Raw genomic sequence first — 18,003 nt, 5'->3', positions numbered from 1 at the left:
GTCATTGACAGATGATTTCATTTGGTCAGTGAACAGAGCAGCGACACAGCAGCTGAGCAGAACATTAATCCAGCACAAACTCATTACATTTGTAGAATTTCAAATGTTCTAATCCACAACACCTCTGTGTATCATATACTGTGCATTCATTTATTAGTAGAACATTTTTTGGAATATGTGCTTTTGACTGATGGTTAATAAAGCATATTTAAAGTGGTGATCAGGCTATAACTTCTTCACATCATTATTTATCATTCAGTTAATGACTCTTTGCAGATACTTGTGAGTGCACTTGTTCCCTGCTCGAGTCCAAATGTCAGATTGGCTATTAACGTTGTTGACACCTAAAATGATAAATGCTGCATTGGCATGTTGACAAAAGTCCAAACAGTAGGAATCAGAATCTGCTTCCTTAGGGGTGGTAACTGGAGCAGACACACACACACTGCAGGGCACACAGCTCAGTTTTAGGGCTTTCAAAGCCCTAATATATTTAAAGAAATACTTAAAGCTTCAACATGTGTGGGGACGCAGATGTAAGACAGCTGGTATCCAAACATTTGTTGTTAACTTGCATGTCTCAGTTTCAAGAGTGAAGTAGTTGTAAATTTGAGACATCTTGCTTTTGAATATTTAAGGGACAGAAGCAGATTTAGAGCCGTCCCCAGTGTTGTTTGTTAGGATTCGATGAGAACTGATACAGTCTCACAGTAACCTGTAATAATTATTATTATACAAGTAGTGTTTGGATAACAGAGTAATACACTTCAAAGCAGGTTCAGTTGTACCGGAGCAACTAGATCCGTACTGTGCTGGACGGTGGACAGTTGTCTCTCTGAAACACAGCAAGGACTCTTCAGCAGATCACTGCTCAGGGAAGCTGCTTCACTTAAAGACTGGCCCTGTTTGCTTCTGTGCTAGTGACATCAGCAGGTACTTACACAGTAGCCTTTGTATTTCATTCTCTGCTGCTTTTGGTATGACAGACGAGGCAGACTAAGACCAAAGAGGATACTCCGTCTTCTTGTAAGGCAGCAAATGACACACAAGAGAAACTCCTCTCAGCGGGTCACTGTCAGCCTTAAGTGAAAAGCAGAACAGCCACTCAAGACAAACAGGAAGTGTGTGACTCTTCATAAGTGTGTGTTTAGTTTTTGTCTGTGTAAGCTGGTATTTCTCCGTGGGGCCGTTTTCTTTTGACAGTACGACAGGCGCCTCTGCTTTTCTGCACCAGGTTACACACACGTGCACAAAAGCACACACGCTTCACTTGTCTGTGTGCAACAAGAAGCAAACATCTCCTGGCCCTGGGTGCAGTTGGCTGCTCCTAACAGCTACATCAGAGATATAGTCAGGGCTGCACATCAGTGGTCCGCAGGTGCGCATGCGCTGTCAAAATAAAAGATGCGCACCAGAAGATGTTGAAGAAGCAAGCTCCTTTAATCAGTTACTTTGGTGTTCGACATCTTTAAGAGTTCTAAACAAATGTCTGTCCTCCTCCAGAAAATCTCATGTACGCAAGCGCGCGTTGCAGCTTCTTGTCTGGTGCGCATCTTTTATTTTGACAGCGCATGCGCACCTGCAGACCACTGATGTGCAGCCCTGGCTATAGGCTTGATCTAAAACTGTGACGTGAACGCAGCACGCAGGCTGTAACAGCTGGGTGCTAAAGTGTGAGAATGGGATAAACCAGCACACGAGTCTTGACTTACATGATATCATACGATGTGAAGTGAAGAACAGTATAAGCTACTCAGAGATGTAAGGTCAGCAAATGACACACACACACACACACACACACACACACACACACACACACACACACACACACACACACACACACACACAGTGAGAGAGGGAAACTTGCCTTGGAGGTCCCCTTCAGCTGTCAAGGTAAAAGCAAAGCAGGCACTCGAGACAAAAGTGAAGCGTTGGCCTCTGTGTTCACGCAGTGTGGGTGACCTGGTTTGTCTGGTTTACCTTCAGTGCTCTATGCCACTAATGCCACTGGCCAGTGTAGACTGTACGCTGGCTTTGTGTCCTTCGATATGATGTGACAAGAGCTCAAAGTTATCACAGAGGAAAAATCATTTCAGTCACATCTTTGGGTGCAAAGTGCGCTTGTTCGATTTGATGGCTGTAGTGGAGACATGCAGCACAGGCCACAGGTCACTGCCTTGTGCTTACCCACTGAGTGAAGCTGGCGCCTGCATTGGTTCATGTTTCAGGTTATCTGCGGTTCATTTTCAGTGCACCTTTAAAGCATTGTTCGATTTGAACCCATTAATACTGGTTTCATTTGTTGGACAGAGGAAAACACAAAACTTCTTCTCATTCTGGATGCCTCCACAGTGCAGAAGGACAAATTCTTCAGCACCACAGGGGCTTGGATCCACTCCCTGGCTGCAGTGCTTCTCTTTGGTCGAGCACTCAAATTACGTTTTGGCCAAAGACATTTATGGCTTAAAGGCCAACTTATTTTTGGATATTTTTTGGATTCAATGGTCGACTGTTTTCAGCCGTAATGTAGAGCAAGTTACTCTTTCAACATCAACATGACTCTTCTACTTCTACCCAGTGACTGCATCAGTCTCAGCTGACTGCAGGTTTCCCCAACCTGATAAACAGTACATTTGCACGATGACTGACACTAGCCAACTGGATGAACAATGGGCTATGAGGTCAGTGTGTTGCTCATTAATATGCATATATGCAAATGACCATGCATACTAATGAGGTTGGGGAAACCTGCAGTCAGCTGAGAAGTCACTTGGATGATGATGAAACGCTACGTCCAGATGAACAGGATCCACCTTTTGGGATTTACTTACCTGGATGATTGAGCATGTGTACCTATGTACTAGGATGTCAGAGAGTAGCTGAGCCCCTGTGTGACTGTGCTGGGTCGCTGTGTGACTGCATCCATGAGGGGTGCACATTAATATAACTTGGCATGCTTTGGATTTTGAGGTGATTATCTTTGATAATCGCTGACATGAAGCTATTGTGCAGCTGAGCTGAAAGTTAAGAGACAGGACAGTTGAACAGAATTATGCATTTTTGTTGTCAAACATATGAGAGCAACTGGTTTCAGCCTGTGGATGGAGCCTTCCTTTGTGAAGTTTTTCCTTTTTTGTTTGGTTTTCAGGAGAGTTTTGATCCACCTGAGCCTCATTGCCATGGTGACGAAGAAAACAATTACAAATCATTAATTTAAAAAGGCAGTTATTAACTAAACTACTCCAGAAACAACAAGAACATAGTATTGTGACGTAAATCTCACCAGTTTACATTTCCCAGTTTGCCTCGGAGAGACTGGTAAGTGTTTGGTTGTGCGGCTGCTCCGTGTGTCTGTGGAAAGAGACGGCAACATATTGCTCTTTGTTTCGTGGTACCCTATGGATAGGCCTAATTTATACCCCACACACACATCATTCCTCCAAAGGCCACATGAGCAAAACCTCTGCTGCCAGGGGACGGACGTCATACGTGTGCGTGCGTCCGTACTGTGCGTATTTGTGTCGGCTGATTATACACTGGAGTATTTGATGGAAATATTATGACTAGTCTAAATTTCCTTTCCTTTCTAACATGAAAATGCTACAGCTATTACACAAAGCAGCGCTGCTTCTATATGTCACAGAACACACAGCAGCTTATGTTCGGTCACTGTAGCACAAATCAGTTTGTTGACACCAAACCTAATGTTTGTTCAGCCTAGTGTTTGTGGGTTTCTGCTGTTTTCTGTTGTTGTTTGTTTGTTTTGCTTCTGTTACATTGTAGCTGAGGTCTTTCTGCCTTGCCCAGCACAGAGTGGATTTTCACCAGCTCACAGTCATCTATAACCAAAGGCTGACAGTAGGGCTGCACGATTTTGCATAAAATGAGAATCACGATTTTTTGGCTTAGAATTGAGATCACGATTCTCTCACGATTTTCTTTTCCAGTATAAATATTTATTGCACTTATTAACTGCACATCAACTTCGTAACAGTTGCGACTGAACATAAAAACAATAAATAAACATAAAAACAACAAAATGTTGTACTGCTTGAAATTCCGTCTCCACCGTTGCTCGACGCTGCGTGTACAGAGCAGGTAGTGCAACAATAGAAAAATAGTTGCGGGACGGCACTGTGTAGCGTTTGTCTAGGGTGTTGATCATTTTCCTAAATCCCTCGTTTTGCACAGTGTTGATGGAGCCATATCTTTGGTCAGGTGATAAGTGATAGCCTCCGTAATTTCTTTGTGCCTGCGGGAGGTCGACGTGTATAGGGAAGTGCTGTATAAGGTTCCCGTTATTGATGTTTGGGTGGTTGACCGGGACGGATTTTCTCCTGTCACTTTCTCGTCATCCCTGACGTGCTCTCCGTGGTTTTTTCCTGCTAATTTTAGCATCACACCACAGCTTCTGTATCACGTGGTATAAGGCTCCGCCCTTGTCATTTGTTTAGCAGGAAGAGTGAGCGCTTGTTTTCATGCAGAGTACGTCCCGGATCAAAATGCAGTACAATCGTCGTCGTCTTTTTTTTTCTTTTCTTTTTTTAATCGTTGTCATTTGGAAATGAGATCGCACATAAGCATGAATCGAGATCGCGATTTTCTAACGATTAATCGTGCAGCCCTAATGACACCATCTCACAAACTTGCACAACAGAGAGACAGAGACACAGGGAGGCAGATCGACCTGCACTCGTTTTACTGACTGACCAAAGTTGCTGTAAGACAAGAAGAATTCAAATTTGTCTCATTTTGTCTGAACCTCACATCTCAGTGGCTGTGGGAAAGGTGCACAAAGGTTTTATTTAAATAGTGAGTCTGTGTATAGATAGATAGATATGCTTATGTGATGTTTAGGCATAGCTCTTTATCTAGTTAGCATGTGTGTGATGTCCTTGCTTAACCCAACTGTAATGATTCCACTTCCTGTATTTCACACTGTGAGTGATCGTACTGTGGGAAGTGCCTTCAGATTTTCTGCTCAGGTTAGTGTTGGCTCTATATTAAGTATAATGGTATAGAGAACTATCTGATTTTTGTGAAGTGGCTCCAGGCCACATGTTCTGTGGAGTCCAATCAGCCTTTCAGAAACAGCTCATTTCTCATCACTGTGTAAAACACTGCTAGCTCTTACATGAAACACAGCACTGTATGGTCTTATAATCAAAATAACTTTTATGCAGTATAGCATATAAAGTAATAAATGCATTTGGAGCCCACATATTGAAGTTTGGTTAAAGCAGTGGACACTGATTAGCTGGAGTTACTATAATGCACTTGATGCTTGCAGCATGATGGCATTAACTGTTTAATGGACGTAAGTAGTTCATGCCTTTTTATGTGCATTCCCTTTTTTCACTGCTTCTTTGAACCGTAGGACAGAAGGACATAGACTTTAAACAATTTATAACCCTTGTTTGCCTTTTGCCTCAGGCTAATAATAGGGGATTATCGGGTCTTTGGGGTCTCGCTCCAATACTGTAGCCTTTACCTAAGAATAGAATTTGTCTTTAGATGATAATCAAATTGGTACGCAGCTAGTTTTCACACACTCACTTGCAGCCTGCAGATGTGCTGTCCACTGCCTTCAGAGTTTTAACCTTTTAAAATACGATGACAAATAAACAAAAATTATAAAATAAATAAATAAATTGAAATTGAATTTAACAACAAAATGAATTTACATTTATTTTGAATGATAGACAGAAAACGGTCTAAAACTAAAGTTAGGTCCATAACAACAACGACGTCCTCAAAATGGTGAGCCCTGCACTTTTATTTTGAAAATTCATTTAATGGGTCATTGTCATGCCTGACGACTGTCCCACATTCCGTGTTCTGGCTGTGTTCGTCTCTGTTATCTTCCAACGGTACATGTCGTGGCCCGTTGGACCCTCAGTGTGGTGAGGTCATCCTGCAGCTTTAGCAGAAGTACGTATAATGTTTCCAGCTCCATGCGTGGCTGTAGAAACAGTGTTCTTTGGGTCATACTCAGCTCTGCTTCCAAACACAGCAGATTGAGTTGATGCTGAAAAGCTGAGCGTTCAACCTATCAAGATTTCAACCTATCACAGGGTGAAAGATTGTGATATGATGCTGTTAGTGGAGACTGTGGCCTTTGGTGAATTATATACAGTTCTTATCCAATGAATAAAAGACTTTCCAAAACCATGAACCATGAAAAGGAAGACCAAAAGGCCTTTTCTGCATCTCGTCTGTTGCTTTAGCGTTGCGTCGCGGTGCCAGGCTAATGAGGTTGAATAACCTTCTAAATGTATTAGTAGAACGTCTGCCTTTGACGAACCCTGTTTGGTCGTTATGACTTATTCAGGGACTGTTTCTAACTTAGATGCAAGTGACTCAGGGATAACTTTAATGTGGGTATTGACAGAGGTCGGTAGGTAGAGTAGGGTCTTTATCTGGTTTTAGTCAAAATGTTATTGCAGCTGTGTTACAGTTTTTGCCCGTTGCCTGAACACATTTTGCAAAACTTTGCTCATTGTGCCAAAACCCTAAACACAAGTAAACATGACACAACACTGGGAAATATACCATTCACATCTGCACCAAATTGAAACTCTACTCTCAAAACCTAAACTCTGCTATCAAAACCTGACATTCCTTTGTCAAAATGTAACTCTGTTGACAAAATGACACATACTTGCATCATATGCAAACACTTACAGAGCAGGGGGAACACACTAGTCTACTTTATATAAAGCACTGCAGTCTTTGATTTCCATTGTTCATTCAGAAGGCATATTGGTACATATTCAGCTCGAAGTCCTTTGACCCTGTCACTGTTCCTCTCAAATGGGACTCTGTAGAGCTGCTTCATGGTGATGCTGTGTTTTCCCAAGATGCGTCTGATGGTGGTGATGCTCACATGGTCTATGTTGCTGAACACTCGCCTGTCTGCAAGTATTTTCCGTCGTAGCTGGTGGAGACGCATAGCATTGTCTGCCCTCACTAGGTCCACAACAGCCGTTCCTGCCGTTGTGTGAACAGGCGTTGGCGTCCTCCCCCAGAAGGTCTTCGAGTCATTCTAGAGAAATACAACCACATATTGTCATCGGTTTGCTTATTTTTCTTACAGTACTTTACTGTATATACTGTATCATCCACTGTACAACACTGTACTTCAATATAAGTAATCATGGTATGTTTCACAGAAACTACCACTTTGGCTGCAAAAGGAGCATTAGCACCCTGCAGTACGCTGCACACTTGATATGGTAACTGTAGAACAGTACTATAAAACCATCTGAGTAGAGTAGAAGGCAGTGAGATGAAGACAGACCTGTTTTCTAGTCGGAATTTTCTTATTACAGATGCCACTGTGAAGCGGCTTAGATGTGGGTGGACTCTCTGCCCAGCTTCCCTCATAGTCAGGCCGTGGTTGATGACATGGTCCACTAAAGTTGCTCTTATATCATCAGAAATATGGGTCTGTGCATGGCCTCTTTGACCTCCTCCTCCTCTTCCTCTTCCTCTCCCTCCATCCATGCTTGCAAAGTTCTTGAAATGGCTAAACTGAGGGCTTTTTGTGGTTGGCTAATTGGTGTTCAGTTTTGCAAGTAAGTGCCTTCAGGTGTATATTTGAGTGGTTGCAATTACCCGATGTGTTTTGTATTTTGGATACATGTGTTTTCCAAATGGCACCCTGAAATTTCATTTTTGAACGAAGTGTCTTATGTATGAAATAGAGTGTAGTATGCAGGACCATGTGTGTTGCATAAAGGAGTAAGTGTGTTGCATAATTGCAACCAGAGTGCAAAGCAGCACTTTTGTTTAAGGTATGGGTACATGTGTTTGAGGTATGGTAACAAAAGCTTCAAGTTGTGTTACTTTAGTCTAAGCATGGGTTTATAGTGTTCAAGCAACGAGCAAAAACTGTAATATGGGAAGGAAGCAGGCTGTTATGTTTTATTACTGCGACTGTTCTGACGAATCATAGAGTAAGAAATGGAGATCCATCAGAGTAGGGCTGGGCGATATGGCCTAAAATCAATATCACGATAAATTGAGCAGTTAACCTCGATAACGATAAATGGACGATAACCACCCCAAGTGCCAAAGAAACAAACGTTTTTGTTTTCTTCATTTGATGGGGCTGTGGCAGGCAGCATAGTTCCTCCAGTTATTTTGATAATATTATTCCCCCTAGACCTATTCATTGCAATTATATTATTACCACTTTAAAGGACTGTAAAATGTCACTGAAAATAAATGAAGACAATAGTAGTAAGTACTTTTAGTGGTTAAGATTTATTAACTGAACAAAATAAAAAGTGTAGGATACAATATGTAACCATGCTCTCTAAAAAATGTGTATCCCTTGTAAACAAAATAGTTTAATAATAAATGTGTTTCACATTGGCTATTCACAAAGTAAACAATGATTGTGCAAATGTAATGCCGTCATGGACAAAGGCCTATCTCTGCTAAGGCCTTGAGGTACTATAACTTGTAAACAAATAATGTCACAAACACAAATGTCAATTGAACACAGAAAAAACGATAATAAATACTAAGCACTGCCATGTGACTCGTGAAAACTATAAACTCTTAAACAAAAACATTAAATAGTGCTGTTTGCAAAAAACTTCAATAGAACACTGATAGTTAAAATTAGGCAGGGCTTGAACAGGGCACTTCAAAAAGGGGCAGCAGCAGACTTGGTATCCTGAGCGGTTCAATCAAACTACTGTTGTAGATGTTTACCTGAGTAGTGTTTACTCCAGGTTCTTGCTAAGAAACACAAGCATATTGACCATGTCAGGTTTCAGGCAGGATCTTTAATTTACAAAGTTAAAAAGGGTTGGCACAGTAATAAAACATTTTAAAAATCATGTATTTTGCTACATTTCACAGCACAACATGATCAACACTGGCTCACAATAAGTCTTCTGTAAAAACCTTCTGGATACACTGCTGCTCAGCAGTCTTAAGTATTTTATGCCTATATAAACATTATTCAAACATTAATACTTTCAATTTTGAATATGACGCACAGAATTAAAGTCACTTTAAAACACACCAGATGTCACCACCCAAATATATTAAGATGTACACACTTACCGATTGCCAGGTGCAGCCTGTGCCCAAAACATTGCACCCGTGTCCATTTATTGAGCTTGACAGCTTTCACAATATTTGGGCCGTTGTCAGTTGTTATAGCAACAAGGTCCTCTTCACTGATGTCCCATGCAGACAGCATCGCTCTCAACTAGGGCTGCCACGATTACGTCGACTATCAAAATCGTCGACGACTGATTTAATAGTCGACGCGTCGTTTGAAGCTTAGTAAGATCACAAAAGACGCAGGAATAAGTAGCAGGATTTAAGAGTGTAATAACGGACTGAAACAGAAGATGGCAGCACTGCGTGTACAAGGATGCCAGCTGCTGTTAAACCCCGAAGAAGAAGAAGCAGCTGTGTCCCAGAATTCATAGCGCGGCCCTGTTTTTTCTTCTAAGGCTACTGCGATATGATTTTCCACCAAGCTTCTTGCTGATTGTCTCGTAGGCCCGTCCAGCCTCATGCATTTCTACAGTCTTGTCCCCGATGTCGGCTCTTAGGTCCTGCCCATGCTGCTGCAGGGGTTGGAATGGAAGTAACTGATGAGTTTAGGTTGACTATTTGTAATTGATCTGTGAGAGTGAGAATATTCGATGGGTTGTAACGGAATACTTATTTGACTCACTGACAGGCAAATCAATGTATGACTTAAAAATTATGCAAGCAATCGTCTAAGGAGCTTGGAAAGAAAAGCATCTGGATTTCTTTAAGTTGCTGGAAGACGTTTCACCTCTCTCATCCAAGAAGCTTCTCCAGTTCTGAAGCTGCTCAGATGAGACTACGATGACCTGGATGACTGAGAACCTTCACGTACAGCCAAACAAATCTTTTTTCCTCCCACTGTACGAACAGTTGCAGAAACTGTTGGTGAATACGTTAAAATAAATATTGTGTCTTACATAATATACCGACTTCCTCCACAGGCAGATTTAGTCTCGGGTGAGACACAGTGTTACAGTTCTCGTGACACAGAAGAGCTTCCTTCCCAGGCCAGGACTCAAGTCTGTCTGCACCTGCAGGCCAGTGGCCACTTTGAAAGGTGATGATGTGCACATCCTGGACAGGGAGGAAGGCTGGTGGGGTTGGGGAGTCGAGGAGGGCATTTCTGTGTCGAAGCTCAACCATCATGAGCTGAGCTCACAGCCCATTGTTAGTGTTGATCGTTGTGCAGCTTTGCTGTGTATAAGGTGGGAAATCTTAAGAAAGGTGAATTGCAGTCAGTGCCAAACAAGACTGCAGCTTTGTTTCTGCAAATAAGCAAACACTGAGTTTGTATTTCACTTTAATGTGAGAGTGAGATTTAGAAACAAACACATTTGTGTCTGAATAGCCAGAAATGTTTTAATGAAGGGTGCTTTTGTCGTTTTAAATACACGTTTGAATGGATTCCAAATGTGGACGAGTTCTCTGTTTGAATGAAACACACAGACACTAATGTGTACACACCCAAGCAGAAGTCACTAAATGCCAACGTTACCAAACGGATGCACAGCTGGTTTTGAGACTGGTCTCGAGCAGGCGCAGCACCGGAGCCTTTGTTACGTGGTGCTGAGCCGACCATCCTGTCTAATCACCTCAGTGAAGCGACGCTGCACATGAGCTCTTTAATTGTTGCTGCTCACATATTCTTACAACAGAACTGATGAATTTTAAGATCACTTGTATTATTGTTTTACTGTGTAGTACAAAGACACACACCTGTCAGTGTGTTTTGTGTGTGTAACACAGCATCAGCGAGCGTCACCATACTTCATTGTTCAGCCGTTTCTTTTTCAAAGATGTTTTGTTCATTCTCCACATTCATCATCCTTTTTTCTTTCATGTGGTCTTTCATAGGTTCTCCCATGCCCTCCCCCTCCTGCCCATCTGTCATTGACCAATCACATCCACAGTCAGCTAATCCCCACGACAACCCGCTGTTAGCCAACATACCTGAGCCTAACTCAGAGGAAGAGGAGGAGGAAGAGGAGTATGCTGCTCGGTTGTACTTAGCCGTAACATGTGGTAAAGAGACTTTAGACTTTTTTTAAAGACATGCACTCATTTTGGATTCAGCATGTGAGCTGCAGCTGGTTATTTGGATGACTGTGGAGCGACTCCCAGGGTAACAGGCTTGGTGGAAGTTAGTCGTGTTTTCTCCTTGTATGTTTTTATCATCAAGCCTCTGTACCTGAACATTAATCTGCTGTCACAGAGCGGCTGACGGATTGTATTAACACAAAAGACAGCATGTAGATTTGGGAGTGTGGCGAAAGGTCACTAATCTCTAAATGACAAGTGGTAAATATAACGATGACTGCTGTTTTCTTGTTTGACTGTGTCAAACACACACATTTAAAATGGGACTTTTATTTTGTTCTTCAGAATACGTTGTCACATCCTTTCTAGTTCTTATACAAGCAGTGTGACTAAACAAAATGTTTAAATGTCCCAATAACACTACAGGACCCAAATACCTGTACATTAGACCAAAAATGTCTCTTTATTAATTGATTGCTACAACAATCAAATATCATTTAGCAGGTATTTGATTGTAATAGCAATTCTGGGCATGGCTTTATCACTCTTATCTGATAAAGTCCCTGCCCCCAGTGTGTTTCTGTAGCTGATGTGATAGGATTGGCTCGGTTGGATGTTTTTAAACTGGAAACTGAGACACAGCACAGAAAAAAAAGCTGCTTAGATCCAAAACTTTGGACTCTTGTCACAACTGTAGAGAAACAAAGGCTACTACACCTCACTGATGACAGCTTCTTTCTGTTTAAAATTTGATTGAAGCGTATTTCTCGATAAAATCCATTTGATGACAGAGCTTCTCCTGGTGTCTCTCCACATGTTTGTGCTAGTATTAGCATGAAGCTAATAGTCTGGCTGCAGCTGATCCAAGATATGTTTGCCTGTGGATAGTGACGAGCACCAGATGCTGAGTTGTTTTGACTGGGCAATGGCCCCTTATTGAGTTGGTCATAGTTGGGAGTTTGATAGGAAACAGACTGTGATAGTCTGAAGATAGTTCCTATCTTCAGACTATCACAGTTACTCAGACTACACCAGGAGGGGCCGCGAAAGGGGGGAAATCAAGAGGAAAAATACCTGGAAGGAAAGAAGGTGAGAAAGAGACATGAGTGTGGGAGAAACAGAGAACTAGTCATCTCCTTATATATGCATCATCTAAACATGATCAGAAACAGCACGACGTAGGCTCGTGTAATGACTGCAGGTCTGTGTGCTCCTCCTTTACCAGTGTAGATGAGGTCCAAGCTAATTAATCCATACTCAGTAAAACGTCTTAAGATATTACTATCTCCACTTCTCCTTTTAACAAAGTATGTGCTTATTTCTTTATTTGGTCTTTAGCTGATATTTTCTTGCACACACAGACACAGATATGCACTAATGTGGAAGCCAGCCTTTTATTTCTTTAACCTTCCCTTGCAACAGAAAGAAGCTGGAGAGAGCATTGAAAAATATTTGTGTTGGATGTCAGTCAAATACTGAAGCATCATAAAGAGTGGGAAATAACACCTGTTCAGTTTAGAAAGCCGGCCAGTCTGCCTCAGCGAAAAATTCAAAAAGTTGAAAGCTACGCCGGGCCCATAAATATCATACATTTACATTTTTAAAGACAAGCTTTGTTTTACTCATTTTACATTACATATCAGCCCCCACCTGTCTTTATATTTGGTTAGGAAAATGGGAAAGAGGTGCAGTGCTTTAACATGTAAAACCCTACATGGAAACACACTAGAACAGGCGAAAGCATCGTTCGGACAATTTTATTGAGCTTTCAGGGAACTGTTGTTACGAACGTTTGCTACATAAATAAAACTGAATTGAACTGAATTTTCCAGGCTTTTTGAAGGGCATCCCAAAGTTTTCCAGCTTTTGTTTTCATTGCCTGTCCAGTGGATCCCAACTTAATCCTTCAATAAGGTTGGGGCCTGGGCTCGTAGGAGGCCAGTCTAACTGATAATGTTGCAGTGAGTGATTTTCTATCAGCTATCCATATCAGTGTATTTGTGATCATTTTCATGCTGAACAGTGAACCTGCAATATGACACTTTCCATGTTTCCGTGTTGCACGGTGGCTCCAAATCTGATGGCATTCAGTGTTTTGCCAAACTCCCCAACTGGCTGAGACGTAGCCTGAAACAATGACAGCTTCCACTGTATTTTATAGGTGCCTGTAGACTCTCTGCGGACCTCCTCCATACATGTTGACAACAACTTCAGATTTAGATTCATCACTCCAGAAGCCCTGAATGATTGAACCAACTGTACCTGTGACATGTAAATGTTTTTAATTTCAAATTGTTTTAATTGCATTGATGAATCTTATGTACTTTACTGTTTCCTTTCCAACTAAGTTGATTGTGGAATGTCTGGGAAGGAGGAAATTTCATGACCTGACTTGTTGCAACGGGGTCCCATTACAGCATAGAACAATCCATTCTTTCTGTAAAGGCAGACTTGCTGTGTGATTTTATGCACCTGCAGCAAGTGGATTGAAAGCACTGACTTCAAAGATTAGGCCCATACTTTTGTTTCTGTGGTGCAACAATGCAGCCAGACACTCGACTTCAAAGTCTTCACACAAAAAATAAATCGTTCCAAATAGAATTCTGTTACCAACACGTTCTCACTCCCAAAGCGTAACATTTTACACTAGGTGACAAATCGTTGATATATTACACTTCCGTGCACCCGACACGTCCTTAAATTACGAGATCGGAAACATGAGGAAACATGAGAACCGTTTGGAATGAATCTACACATGTGCGTTTGTTTTACTTCAATCGCGTTGTCTAACGGCATTAAAATGCTGGTTAAGGTTAGGGTCAGGGCTGGAGTACGTGGCTGGAAAGTGTTTTACCACGGGAGCCTCATTCTACTGGATTTCATCCATAACCCGGCGCTAGCATAAGAACGTGGAAGGTCACCTTTCACGTTCCTCAGGAACGCCTCGGATATGTTACAGCTCGGGAGTGAGAATAATAACTTAAAGTTTGATACTATCAAAAATCCCAATAACAACTGAAAACACTGACAATCATCCTTAGAAGAACAGAACATGTGGGACTAATGAAGGCTTATCTTATCTTATCTTTACAATGTGAAGAACATAGAAAGAACACACTGTGTGTCCACTTCACCGGGCTCCATTTCAAATGTCATTTTTAAAAGGAGAGAAACCAGTTTAAAAATGAGTGCCATTTGTTTTAAGGCAACTTAACAGCTCATCATTCTTCCACACGCTGGGATTTTGGCATCAGAGGGCAACAGACAAGCGTTCTTCACCAGCCGGCCTAAATCTCCTCAGACAGGAAAAAGCAACATAGAAAATGGAAAGTTTGTCCGCAAATGATGGGATGACTCCAAATCTTATCGACAGCGTCTACACTGAAAGCAAAAGGGAGGTCAGACCAAGGCTGGGGAGGAACGTGAATAACACTTAGTGCTTTTTACTTGAGGACCAAATAGGCAATTCTCCTCAACACCAGAAACAATCAATGAGCCACTGAAAGAAAGAGATGGAGAAAGGAGAGGGCACGAAATACTTCTCAACACCAGACCTAATCGATGATGCCAGCGGAAAGAAGGGATGAAGAAAAGCAGGGACAACAGCAGAAAACTTTTTTGACATAAGAATGAATGTTAGATTTAAACAGAGAAAAATAGAGAGAGAGAAAATATTTGAGAAGAGACGAGACTGAATGATTGATCAGGCTAATGAACCTCAGACTAGTAGCTGGTGGCTGGGGTTTAAACCGCGCGCACACACACACACACGCACGCACATGCACACACACACACACACACACACGCACACACACAGAATCCTTGTCTGAGGCTGATGGTAGAATGGAGCCACTTAAGTAAATCAAACTGTTGTAGCAGGCTCCACACAAAGAGAAAAGAAGACAGAGAGAGGGAGACAAAGAGATAAAGTGGAAGAGAGTCATAAGATAGAGAGCTGAAAGAAAGAGTGTGTCACGCAAGTGCACTATCCAGACTATGAAATGACGTACTGCAACATTTTGTTTTGAGGATTTAACTCAGATTGTAATTCATGGCGTTTCTTTCTGATTCATCTTCACCCTTGTCTCTCCTTGCTCTGCTGTTTTCTGGCTTCTTACAGGACTTATTGGAAATGCTCTCTTATAAATAAAGGGCAGCTAGTGGAGTTAGTTAACCTGCGATCCTACTTGTCTGTAGGTGGGAATGTGGGTGTGAATGGTTGTCTGTGTTAGCCCTGCAACAGACTGGCAATCTGTCTGAACTGGATAAGTGAATAAAGACGGATGGAGAGAGTCAAGCTGAACACATGTACAACCCTAGTCATAAAAAAGTTGATGCTTTATAAAATGTAAATAAAGCGTTGCTTTGCAAATTTGTGGACTGAAACCAAGAAAATGAAATGAAGCTCAGCACCAGGTGAAAAAGGCTCTCATGCTGAAATGAGGTCTGCAAAGACGAGTGGTCACAGACTAGAGGTGGGAATCACCATACATCCCACGATACGATATTATCACAATACTTAACGCACGATACGATATTATTGCAATTTTTAAAAATATTTTGCGATATTCAGATTCTGTACATAAAGGTAAACTTTATCAATATTCATTTTATCTAATAACAAAGTCTCACACTCAGTCTTTCTCTCATGTCAGTCAGTTTTATTGTTGACAAACTGAACGGTTTGTATTACAGTCTAGTCCAACTTAACTGAATGCAACCATCTGGTACAATTACAGCTATTCTGAACTATGCAATATGAAAACTATGCAGCCCCTTCAGCAACTGAAGAATTTGAAAGTAAATTAAAACAAAATATAATTTTACATTAAATAAAATTTTTAAACTTAATTAAAACTAGAAAAATTTGCATTTCCTGCGAAAATGCAGTGTGGATGATTTAAAGCTGAAGCTGTATGCAAAAAGTAGCTGAAAAAGCTGAAAAGTTGCAGAAATTGTAAAAACTTTGCAGAAGCAAAGGAACTTTGCTAAAATGGAATAACTTAGCAGAACTGCAATATCTTAGAGGAAACATAATACTTGGCAGAAATACAATAGCAGAGCAGAACTTAGCGGAAATATTGTAACTGACCAGAAACATGATAACTTCTCAAAAATACAAGAATTTAGGAGAAATAGTATAAGATAACAGAAAGAATATATTTAGCCAAAAATACTTAAACATTACAGAAACACTATGATTTAGAAAAATAGTACAACAGAGCAGAAATATTGTGATTTACCAGAGACACTGTGATGAACTATGAATATTGTAATTTTAAATTAAGACTATGTTTTAGCACAAATATTATAATTTGGCAGAAATACTATAATTTAGCAGAAATACTATATTAAGCACAAATCCTATAAAAAGCAGAAATGGTATGATTAAGCACAAATACTACATTTAGTAGAAATACTATATTAAGCACAAATACTATGAAAAGCAGAAATACTATATTAAGCACAAATACTACATTTGGCAGAAATACTATATTAAGCACAAATACTATGAAAAGCAGAAATAATATGATTAAGCATAAATACTACATTTAGTAGAAATACTATATTAAGCACAAATCTTATAAAAAGCAGAAATACTGTATTAAGCACAAATCCTATAAAATAGCAGAAATAGTATGATTTAGCACAATAGTAATAAGTTAAACAGAAAAATCGGAAAAGCAAAATGGACAGCTGAAAAAATGCTGAACATGCTGAGGGTCCCTCAAATATACTAGTTAAATGAAAAAATCAGCAAAAAAATCTATAACAGCCACACAATCACAAATATCTACACATAAGGAAACACACATGCACAGAGAGACACACACACAAGATCAAATTCAGTCACCCAGTCTAAATATATTGAATTTGAATCTTACAATGAGATCATCCCATTAAAAGGCTTTCTCTCTCTCTCTCTCTCTCTCTCTCTCCCTGTCACACACAGACACACACACACACACACACAGGGAGAGAGAAGTAAGTTTCTAGGTCAGCCTGGGAGCTGCTGAATTTGAATCCACCAATCAGAGAGGCTGTGCACTTTTCCCCACCAAAACGGGTGCTTCTGTTTACACACGCAGCACAGAGAGGCACAGGATTATTGCAGCCTATTTCTCATAGTGACGACTCCCCACAAACAAATGACCATAATTTCCTAACCGTAGGGGCTAGAACGGTCATTCTTACACCGTTTTGTTCAGAAGAGATGGGGGAATCTTCAAGTGTTGACAATTTATCATTAAAATATGAATTTTTAGAGATATATGACATGGATGACTTGTTGACTTAGAAGCCACGAATTCCCCAATATGCAAATTTGAATGCCTCAGGACACATATATGATTGGCTGGGAAACCGTGCAGGCCCTGATTTGAAAATTTGAATGTCTCAGTCCTCACAGAGGATTGGCTGCCTGGGGACCTGGCAGAAATATATAGAAATAGTATGATTAAGCATAAATACTACATTTAGTAGAAATACTATGTTTTAGCACAAATACTATAAAAAGCAGAAATACTATAATTTAGCAGAAATACCATATTAAGCACAAATCATATAAAAAGCAGAAATACTATATTAAGCACAAATTCTATAAAAAGCAGAAATACTATATTAAGCACAAATCCTATAAAAAGCAGAAATACTATATTAAGCACAAATCCTATTAAAAGCAGAAATACTATATTAAGCACAAATCTTATGAAATAGCAGAAACAGTATGATTTAGCACAATAGTAATAAGTTAAACAGAAAAATTGGAAAAGCAAAATGGACAGCTGAAAAAATGCTGAACATGCTGAGGGTCCCTCAAATATACTTGTTAAATGAAAAAAATCAGCATAAAAATGCACAGGGAGAGAGAAGTAAGTTTCTAGGTCAGCCTGGGAGCTGCTG

General features: G+C 40.6%; 1 protein-coding gene across 1 annotated transcript in view; it reads left to right on the top strand.

Moving 5' to 3' along the window:
- Positions 1–18,003, top strand: part of tenm3 (teneurin transmembrane protein 3) — a 179,457-nt gene that overhangs the window by 23,507 nt on the left and 137,947 nt on the right. The window contains exon 2 of the mRNA XM_085409014.1: positions 10,918–11,085. Coding sequence (XP_085265140.1) covers positions 10,926–11,085 — 160 coding nt within the window. The 5' untranslated portion in view covers positions 10,918–10,925. The remainder of the gene's footprint in view (positions 1–10,917; positions 11,086–18,003) is intronic.

The sequence above is a fragment of the Rhamphochromis longiceps genome, linkage group LG6, assembly GCF_057381845.1.
Source record: "Rhamphochromis longiceps isolate RC_006_pf linkage group LG6, R_longiceps_female_GT1.1, whole genome shotgun sequence".
In the NCBI taxonomy this organism is placed as follows: Eukaryota; Metazoa; Chordata; class Actinopteri; order Cichliformes; family Cichlidae; genus Rhamphochromis; species Rhamphochromis longiceps.
Note: the sequence above shows the minus strand (reverse complement) of the source record. Positions and strands in the feature narration are given on the sequence as shown.